This window comes from Pomacea canaliculata, linkage group LG1 (genome assembly GCF_003073045.1).
Source record: "Pomacea canaliculata isolate SZHN2017 linkage group LG1, ASM307304v1, whole genome shotgun sequence".
NCBI classification, from domain to species: Eukaryota; Metazoa; Mollusca; class Gastropoda; order Architaenioglossa; family Ampullariidae; genus Pomacea; species Pomacea canaliculata.
Window position 1 is genome coordinate 14,719,249 of NC_037590.1, and position 10,240 is coordinate 14,729,488.

The following is a 10,240-nucleotide window of genomic DNA, read 5'->3' on the forward strand; positions in this document are numbered from 1 at the left end:
GTTGGGGCAGGCTTGCCTGCTTGAAGGTGAAAGACAAGGGAGGCTCGCGCAGTACCTGTTTCAAGTGTCAGGCCTTAGCATAAGGCAGTGAAAACGGCCGCTCTGCCGACGATATGCTTGCAGTTCCGTGGTTGATTGGCTGGGCTCTCAAGCCCTACATTCAAATTAACGACCAGGCAGATGCTACGAAGTCGGAGAAGAGACTCTCTGCTGCTGTTGCCAAGGCCCAGTTATCTTCCCTTGTTGTAGATAGCGGCTCCAATCCGACACCAGGAGGCAGCTCAGCATCTGATGAGCCTGCCCCACAAGAAAAACTCATACAGGCAACAGTTGTCTCAAAAACTGCCGCAGTCAAACCTACTCACTCAGCAACAGCAGGACCGAGTAGGATCCCACAGATCGTGAAGCCACAGCAGTCAGAAAGCCCACCGGATTCGGGTTACACCACTAAGGTCAGCACGCACAGCATCACGCTGAAAATGAGCAGTGAGTGGGCTCAGCAGCAGATCGAGCAGTTTCGCTTCACCTTCGAGGAGGCTGACCACGACAAGAGCGGATGGCTGTCCTTTGCCGAGGTCCTCAACGTCCTGGAAAAGGCTGGCTTCAAAGGCACGCCAGAAGAGGCAAAGGTAAGATGAAGTTCTTGTCTTGCTGGCGGACTGGGCTAAGTGTTTCACTAGGGAGTACTCTGTTTGGCAGGAGAGACAGAAGCAGACCGCATGTCCACACTGAATGCAAACCCACATTACACGAGCAAGAAACTTAAAAAAAAAATGCATCCTCTGCTTTAATTCTGTTTCGCTTTTAAAAGCGATAACTCTTTCAGAGACCTTGATATAGGGGGCGGTAACCTTCACATTTCACCCCTTAGGGTGCCTTGGCAACGCTCTGCTGCTTGTTTCGAAAAACTGTCTGGATATATTTCATGCTTGAAATTAAAAATGTTTTAGTGAACAATGTGTAATAGGTGCTTGAAATAGAATCAGAAGGCGTTTAATCAATCAATGAATCAGATAAAACGGTCTTCGTTAAGAAACAGTCTGACAATCATTTAACAACTCGACTGTAGTCGATTATTCAAATCGCTCCTGCACTGTAGGTATAAAGTGCACGTGACTATGATGCTGCAATATAGATGCAGTGGCGGATAAGAATCAGTTTGGAACGAAAACTGCCATAGCACAGAATGCAAAACACGATCAGCGAAGCTTGACAACACGCACCTAAATTGGCACGCGCAAACAAACATCAGAATGCACAAGGTTCAAGAACGATTGACTTGCAGGACCCAAGAAGATCGGCTTGCAAGCTTGCCGTCTGCTGAGAGATTCTTTGACGATGTCGTCATACTGCAATAACCTGAAAGCCGTAGATATACCATCCTCCTTGCCAGCGTTACTCCTGCCAGTACAAACCGTGTACCTGGCGTCACTGCCATCATTCTGTTATTCTTAAGTACATGACAGGAAAACCCACAGGAAAAGCGGGTTTGCCTCCAAACAGCAGGAAAATGTTGGGAAACCGGCTGAGGCCACATGATATCATCGGGCCAAAGCTCCTTTCCTTGCCGTGTTCTTCAGATACTGAATGTTCGTCACCACCCCTACCCCTTGTCTCTCTCTCACTCTGATGATTGGAGAGCTAGCTAGCCACAGACTTAGATCATTAGAAGTCTGTGGAGCTAGCTATCTGGCACGGCGATTTTGGCAGCGTGTGTGCATTCTCAGGAGGCGGCAACTGAGGGCCGACAGTTTCCAACCCCTTCACACACACACACAGAGTAATGTTATTCATGGCTGCAGAACCAACAGCCGGTAGCACATCTCACGTGAAGGTCGCCACGTTCACACACCTCACTGAACTCTTGAAGCAAAAACTGCCGTGAGAGTGCACACCTATGTGAGGTGCACCTGGCTATAGAAAAGCGAGAGCTGAGTGGTATCAGATTAAAAAAAAAAGGTGTTTGGTTTGATTAATCATTGTCGCTATGCATGTGCCAGTACTTGTTTCCTCGTGTTTCCAGTATTTTGCAGATACTGCGTTTTTATGTCAGTTGAAGATCAACATAGAGATGTAGATATTATAATTAAAGTTTCAGCACAAGAAAGGTGACTGAATGTTTTTAAAGAAAATAATACGTCAGCCTATTTCAGATGTCAAATTGCATCTCGTGTGTGGGGGTGTGTGTGAAAGAGAGAGAGTAAAATCTTTGTGTTTCTAGTTTTTAAAAAAAAAAATATTTGTAATATTCTAACATCAATATTTAAATGAAACATTTGTCATCCGTCAACATTTGTAGGCTTTAAACAATACATAAGAGATCAACATTTGCATAACTTTCCCACTACTTTTCCCATGTACTTTCAGAAAATCTTTGGTCACTTTGACCTTAACCAGGATGAGAAAATCACGCGCGATGAGTTTGTTGTGGCCATGAACAACCTGCCTCGCATTACTATTAAGTAAGTAACCTCGAATTTAATCCTTTTCCTTGAAAGAAAATGTGACAGAGACTACATAATTCCTTTGATTCACTGAATGTTGTAAGCATTCCTTTTACTTATTGCCACATAAAATGTTACTGCACTTTGTTGATGTTACTGTATGCTTGTTCGTCATTGTCCTCTTCCTCTTCCATTCCTCATTCATCGTCGTTGTTGTTATCCTCTTCATCAATAATAACTGGACAGAACATCCACGTATAGTACACGAAACTAAGCGGCTTTATTTGTGAAATAACTGAATCCAGACAACCTATACGACGCCCTTCTTTCAACAGGGAATTTGTTCTTCGAAAAGTCTTCAAAGCACTGGACAAAGACGGGAGTGGCACACTGTCGAGAACGGAGATCGAAGACGCTACCAAAAAGGAGAAAGGTCTGGATATCTCGGCTGACAAGATTGCAGAGCTGCTAATCGTACTGTCCAAAGACACGAGGTACGTTCCACTTATAATCCTCTTGTACGGTCTTGAACACTGTAGTACATGCTATCCCTTGCATAACCGTAACATACTCAGCCCCTCCCGCCCTACTTTGCCCCAAGGGATTCTGCACGACTGACATGCAGTGGTATGAGCTTTCAGTCGCATTTACGGTTTAGTTTTTGACAAAGATTTGACATAGCCACGTAGTTTAACACTTGCTTTGCCAACTTCTAAGTGACAACGGTTTGGACAAGTAAACATCCTGTTGTGGATATAAAAGTATGTGAATGCCTTCGTGTTTGCGTGTGAATGCGTCTGTGTGCGCATATGGATGCGCAAATATCGGCTTTATGTGATAAAGTTTAGTAGGGACATTATATACTTAATTCTTTTGTATAGCCTGATTATTATTTAAATTCTTAGGTGCTGGCTTGGCGTACAAGAAACATGCCCCCTCCCTTTGCAGAGAATGATCACTTGTTATAATGGAAAGATTTACGATTTAGTCACACGACTGTACTGACAGTTTATACCAGCTACACAGCACATCGCTAAATTGCTTACATTTTATGAACATCTTCTGTTGGGATTAACATTCCAGCTAGTGCGCCCATCCCCTTCTTGACATGCTTCATTGTAAAGGTATGACAGCTGCTCGACGTTCTCAAACCCTGACCTGACAGTTGTTACTGATGGCGAACTTCTCTCTGCCTCGTCTTCAGGGATGACCATGTGGACTACGAGGAATTCCTGCGGGTGTTCGGCGTGCAGTCTACTGCCACCGTCATGCACGGCATCTTCCAGAAGCTGGACGTTGACAAGAGCGGTTTCCTGACCAAAGACGAGATCCTGCGCGCCGTGGAAGCTGAGTCGGAGCTGCGGATGCGAGCAGACAAGATTGCCGACCTGCTGATCTATTGGTGCAAGGACAAGGATAAGAAAATCGATTACAACGAGTTCGTTCAGGTCTGGCTCAAGCAGAAATAAAAATCCAAAGACATCTCTCTATGCCAAAGGTCTGGGACGTTTCGCTGGGTCGTGCTCTGATATAAAGTTGGGGCCATACACGAGTGATTTTTTTGTCTAGAGTTAACAAGGTGACAGAAAATAAAACATATAAGAAGTAAGAAAAACCAGATGATTATTATGGATCACTATTAACTTGTTCAGGGTAGTCGGGAAACAATGTAAATCAATGCAGTATGGTCACTATTGATGGTAATGTCTTTAACTAAATTATGCTTTTGTCGCAAACATCTGATTGGCCTTTTCATAAATGAGAGGAAGCATATACAGGAATGGACACGCATAATTTGTGGCTGCACTGTATCAGTGGCTTTGGAAGATGTTAAGCATTTTTTTTTTTTTGGGGGGGAAGAGACTCTATTCTGACGTTCACATTCTTGTTCCCTTATTATCTTATTTTGAGGTGGCGGCTGCTGCCCTGGTTCCTATGCCACTGTCTTCTTCCGGGTATCTGTCAGCATACAGATCCCAGTAGTCTAGTTACTTCAGTGCATTGAAGCAGACGACAAACGTCGGTCTGTCGGAGCAAGAGTGACTTTTTTCGTTTCTGTATTTAAAAAAAAAGTAGAACGTATCTGCTTTCATTTGAAGTCATATTTATTGTTATCTGTTGAATAGAAATATTGAATGATATACACACTAATTTTCAGTCCGCATGGACCTTATTGTATGACTGTGAGTCGCTGTTGTCTGCATCCTCAATCTGGTCAAACCCTCTTCCGGAAATAACTGTTACTTCTCTTGGTCTGTGGAACACCCTTTACATTCCTAAACCCACTCTCTTAACGCAGTAATTACTTTTGTATCTAGTTCCCTGAACTTTTAAAAAACAAAATTTGCGACAAGGTTATTTTTCCACAAATCAGAATGTGTATACTCGGTATTTTTATTGCTGTCTAGTATATCAAACGGGAATAAAATGGTACAGATATCTGACACTAACTGATCGGTATCTCTAAATACTTCAAGATGCAACAGAACAACGATCAACCATATGTTTTAAAAATACTTGTCTCTCGATCACAGATAGATTTTCATCTTTTGCCTTTAATTTATGAGAAAAACTTTTACATAGCTCGCATGTTGATGATCTCCCCTGTCTAGCACGTTGGCAGGTGAGTGGAGGTGAGCATCGCCTCCGCTCTGCTTTGTGCAGACTGCTATGGTGGACGTATACTCTGTTACCTGCTGTGTAATGTGTAAGTCAAGTGACGTAGCTGGTATTTTGTGTTACTATCATTTCTATCTACTTAAAAAAACAAAACTATGTATCAAAAATAATAAAACGAAAGTTTTTTATAGCCTTTAAAATTGTACATTTCTTTATGTGTGGTACATAAAGCCTTTTCTGCCTTTGTAATCTTGATTTGTGTGTGTGTCTTGTGTGGTCAGTGCAAAAGAGAAGAAATATGAAAAAAACCTATTTCGAAGTCAGTCTCTCTCTGCCAGGCCGTCAAAGTCTTTGGCGTCCAAATGTGTTTTTTTGCCTCAAACATCGAGCTTTTGCTTATCTGAAGGATGGACAGGTCGAATGCATCTCCACCAAGTCGAAAATGAGAACGTTCTTTTCTCATCGCTGTCCTTGTACAATCTGTAATTCATCTGCTTGCAATTTGTGCTCGTGCGTTTCGCCTGCAGTCCAGCTACTGCCTTGTAATAATAGTGTGAATTCTGTAGCCGATACCCCACAATCAAGGAAAGCTCAAAGCGTTTTACAAATCAACAGGATACAATAATAACTGTCAGGGGCACAAAATTCTCAGTTCTGAAACCAAGAAAGAGTTATGAAGAAAATCCGTGGAGCAAGAGACAAACACTTTTTGTCGGGAGGGCAATCCACGTCCTGTTAAAACACAGATCCACACCCATAATAATTATAGTGGATATAGCGACGTAATATAATGGCGATAGATGAGAAAATGTGAAGAGTACAGATTATGTAGATCAAAAACAAAAGAAACAGTTATAATTGCAGAAACTGAGACAATAAGCGAAAAAAGCCCAGACAGGATGGCGCAAACCGACATTTTCACAGGCAGCAGAGGCCGTTATAGTGACCTACAGAAGGAAACAACTGATCAAAAGGTTAATGGCGCAAAGAGCAAGGCAGCAGGACACACCTAATTCAATTATGTGGTTTCAGGGACGAGACCAAAAACAACAACAAAACCTGCAAGCAGTGCATTACTCACGCCAGCGTGTACTGTAGAAATTGCGCAGTTTGCGTGACTAGCGGCCACAACAAGCTCGAGAATTCCCCATGCATCGCCACGTCACCATTGGACAGAAAGTTCTTTTGAATATTTATTAGCATGTTTGCGACACTCGCGTTGTCTGCGCGTGCTTTCTCGAGTCGCCGCGAACTTTCCACTGGCAGCACGCGCTTTGTCGGGGTCATGACACCGGCCTTTGGTGCCAATACGTACATTCTTCCAGAAACACCGAGATTATTCAGTGCGATGGCTAGAGATGTCAGCGTGATGCCAGTTTGAATATTGTTGTTTATTGTGTCATTGGCGTTAATTTTATTTAATGTCAAAATTCATAGAGCCGGACGCACAAACAAACACGCCCACATACACAGGAAGACAGAAAGTGCAATACATGCACTTTTATTGACAAGAAACATCAAACACCTGCACTTGTTGTCTCTTTGAAGAACTGTAACATTATAGTGGATGAAAACATGCACTTTTATTGACAAGAAACATCAAACACCTGCACTCGTTGTCTCTTTGAAGAACTGTAGCATTATAATGGATGAGGATTTTGCCGAAAATCCCAGCAGTCTACATTTTGTTTTCCTTTTACAGCAAAAAGGAAGAACAGCCAGCCACCCGCCTCATTCTCTCCCCTAGTAATATTGTTTGTTTTTTACCCCTCTCTCTCTCACACACACATTCTCTAGTGATCCCTTACAGGTTTCATTAGTTCAGCAAGTCATGTATCTTACAATTTTTATAATAACGTGGAAAGTTCATTATAAGGTCTATAATTACATAAAAAAACAACTAACGAGTTCTGCATATCTCATTATTCCAGATGAAAACTAGATAATATACTAACATTGCGCACGATTTACCAAAGTGTGACACCCACATCTAATGTGCATCAATCTGTGTAAAAAATAGACAATTTCCCCTATTTCCAACAGAAACGGCTTTTAAAGAAGTCCTGAAATAAGCACAAACTCGCGAGCACACACACACACGCATCTTTATTCATTCACACTGATAAAAGGTTCTGTCTGCGGTTCAAGTCCCCGATAGAAGACAATTAATGCCTTTTTATTTGCTTCATTTCGATGGTGCAAATCATTTTTGTCTGCACTGTTGTTTTAATTCTCTCTCTCTCCTCATTCATCTTATCAGAACTAGAACATTTAATTCTATCTTCTTCTAATGTTTATGAAGTAGCAGTCTAAGCAACGACTGACTTACAATCTTACGTATGTATACAAGCTTTACTTACAAGACTCCTCTCCGTGTATCCCGTTATTAGTGTGCTTTGATCACAAGACATTCTAGAACAATACAGATGATAGGAGGTGTCCATGAGTAATGTGTTGAGGCTATTTTTAGCAAGCTTTGTAGAGGCCCAGACATTTCGTGAACGCGAACTGCGCAGTTGTTTACATCGTGCGACCTTGACACGGCGTGGCCTGCTCTTGATTGTTTACAAAGTGCGAAAGAGAGCATCGACTAAATTTAATACGCCAGAATGTTCGTCGGCTTCCTGGAACGTTTGTGAATCGCCAGTCCAGCCCCTATATAAGCCGGCGAGCTTGCCGCTCCAGCCAGACAAATCGAAACGATACGACTACCTAGCAGAAAGAAATTTCTGTTACGACAAGACATCAAACCTCTTGCATCTTCAGAAACGCTTTACAATGGCAAAAGCACCAGCAATAGGAATTGACTTGGGCACCACCTACTCGTGTGTAGGTGTGTTCCGACACGGACAGGTAGAGATCATCGCCAACGACCAGGGCCAGAGAACTACTCCCAGCTATGTGGCCTTCACCGACACGGAGAGGCTGGTGGGAGATGCTGCGAAAAACCAGGCAGCCATGAACCCCGAAAACACAGTCTTTGACGCCAAGCGACTGATCGGCAGGCGGTTTGACGACAGCAGCGTGCAGGCGGACATGAAGCACTGGCCCTTCAAGGTGGTCAACGACGGCGGCAAACCCAAGATACAGGTGCAATACAAGGGCGAGACCAAGACGTTTGCACCAGAAGAGATCAGCTCCATGGTGTTGGTCAAGATGAAAGAGACGGCTGAGGCGTATCTGGGTCAGCGTGTCAAGGATGCTGTCATCACCGTGCCTGCCTACTTCAACGACTCCCAGCGACAAGCCACGAAAGATGCGGGAGTCATCGCCGGCCTGAACGTTTGCGCATCATCAATGAACCTACAGCCGCCGCGCTGGCCTACGGACTGGATAAGAACGCGAAAGGAGAAAAGAACGTTCTCATTTTCGACCTGGGTGGCGGCACCTTCGACGTGTCCATCCTGCAGATCAGCGAGGGCTCGATGTTCGAGGTAAAGTCTACATCAGGAGACACGCATCTGGGTGGCGAAGACTTTGACGGCCGCATGGTGCAGCATTTCTGTCAGGAAGTTTCAGCGCAAGTACAAGAAGGACATCAGCAAGAACGCACGTGCAATTAGAAGGTTGCTGACGGCGTGCGAGCGCGCTAAGCGTACGCTGTCGAGCAGTGCCGAGGCCAGCATAGAGATCGACTCCTTGTACGAGGGCATCGACTTTTATGCACGCATCACCCGCGCACGCTTTCGAAGAACTGTGTGCCGACCTGTTCCGTAAGACCCTGGAGCCAGTGGAGCAGGCACTGCGCGATGCCAAGCTTGGACAAACGACAGATCCACGAAGTGGTGCTGGTGGGCGGCTCCACGCGTATTCCGCGCATTCAGAAGATGCTGTCGGAGTTCATGGGCGGCAAAGAGCTGAACAAATCCATTCATCCAGACGAGGCTGTTGCATACGGAGCGGCCGTGCAGGCGGCGGTGTTGAGTGGCGACACGAGCGACTCCATCCGCGATGTGCTGCTGGTGGACGTGGCGCCCTTGTCGCTTGGCATCGAGACGGCTGGCGGCGTCATGACCAAGCTGGTGGAGCGCAACACTACAATTCCAAACAAGACATCGCAGATCTTCACCACCTACGCCGACAACCAGCCGGCTGTCACCATCCAGGTGTACGAAGGTGAGCGTGCCATGACAAAAGACAACAACCTGCTGGGTAAATTTCGAACTGACGGGCATCCCACCCGCCCCTCGAGGTGTTCCTCAGATCGAGGTGACTTTCGACATTGACGCCAACGGCATCATGACCGTGACAGCTCAGGACAAGAGCACGGGCAAGTCATCCAACATCACCATCAAGAATGAGAAAGGGCGACTTCAGCAAGGAGGACATCGACCGCATGGTCAATGATGCCGAGCGGTTCCGGGAGGAGGACGAGAAGCAGCGGCAACGGGTGGAGGCGCGCAACCGACTGGAGTCGTACTTGTTCAACGTGCGCCAGGCCGTTGGTGATGCGGGCGACAAACTGAGCAGCGCCGACAAAGACACTGTCAACAAGGCGTGCGATGACGCTCTTCACTGGCTAGACAACAACTCTCTGGCAGAGAAAGAGGAATTTGAGGACAAATTGAAAGAAGTGCAGAAAGTGTGCTCACCTGTGATGGCCAGGATGCACGGAGCCGGTCAGGGTGGAGCTGGTCAGCCTGGAGCTGGTCAGGGTTATCCTTCCGGTGGCGGTGGCCATGCTGGAGGACCAACTGTAGAAGAAGTGGACTGAACGATGAGTTAGTGTTTTATATGCTTATTTGGATTCCCAGTATGCACGGCATTGCTCAGTTCTTACCTTCCTTTCTTTTTAGTAGTCGACAAGAAAGTCTTTTTCATTGACATGGCAACTGTTTCTAACGATCTAAATTAACGTGAAAAGTTGTTCATAAACATTTCAAAATGCGCTGAACTTTCAAAGAAGAACTGCTGACTTTTTTTGTTTTAAGTGAAATGTATATTTTGTGCAGTGTGCACATGTTTTTAGCCGGAGAAAATGGAAGGCATTGTTTAAATACAAATAAAAAAACAAAATGTTATGTGAAGCTGTTTTTCGTATATATCAAAGCGTGATAACCAAATATTGAGTGAAAGTAGGTGTGTGCGATAGAGAGCGTGTGTGTGTGTGTCGCGTTCTCCCCGTCGCCGTATGCACAATCGCAACCACTCGCTCGGCCGAAGCGGGACACGTTCCC

At 45.0% G+C, this 10,240-nt stretch overlaps 1 protein-coding gene and 1 pseudogene across 1 annotated transcript; both read left to right on the top strand.

Moving 5' to 3' along the window:
- Nucleotides 1–5,307, top strand: LOC112559692. Its single transcript, XM_025231029.1, has 4 exons — nucleotides 1–629; nucleotides 2,368–2,462; nucleotides 2,780–2,938; nucleotides 3,649–5,307. Exons 1-4 carry the CDS (start codon nucleotides 114–116, stop codon nucleotides 3,911–3,913), a joined length of 1,035 nt encoding a protein of 344 aa, XP_025086814.1. The 5' UTR covers nucleotides 1–113; the 3' UTR covers nucleotides 3,914–5,307.
- A 2,323-nt stretch (nucleotides 5,308–7,630) lies between these two features.
- On the top strand, nucleotides 7,631–10,084 carry LOC112559670 (annotated as a pseudogene).
- The last annotated feature ends 156 nt before the right edge of the window (nucleotides 10,085–10,240 follow it).

What these genes read in the sequence shown, in the direction of transcription:
- LOC112559692 (XM_025231029.1), top strand. Translation starts at nt 114, where the DNA reads ATGCTTGCAGTTCCGTGGTTGATTGGCTGGGCTCTCAAGCCCTACATT. An exon ending in GCACGCCAGAAGAGGCAAAG is followed by an intron (nt 630 to 2,367) that starts GTAAGATGAAGT and finishes ATGTACTTTCAG; the next exon opens with AAAATCTTTGGTCACTTTGA. An exon ending in GTACTGTCCAAAGACACGAG is followed by an intron (nt 2,939 to 3,648) that starts GTACGTTCCACT and finishes CCTCGTCTTCAG; the next exon opens with GGATGACCATGTGGACTACG.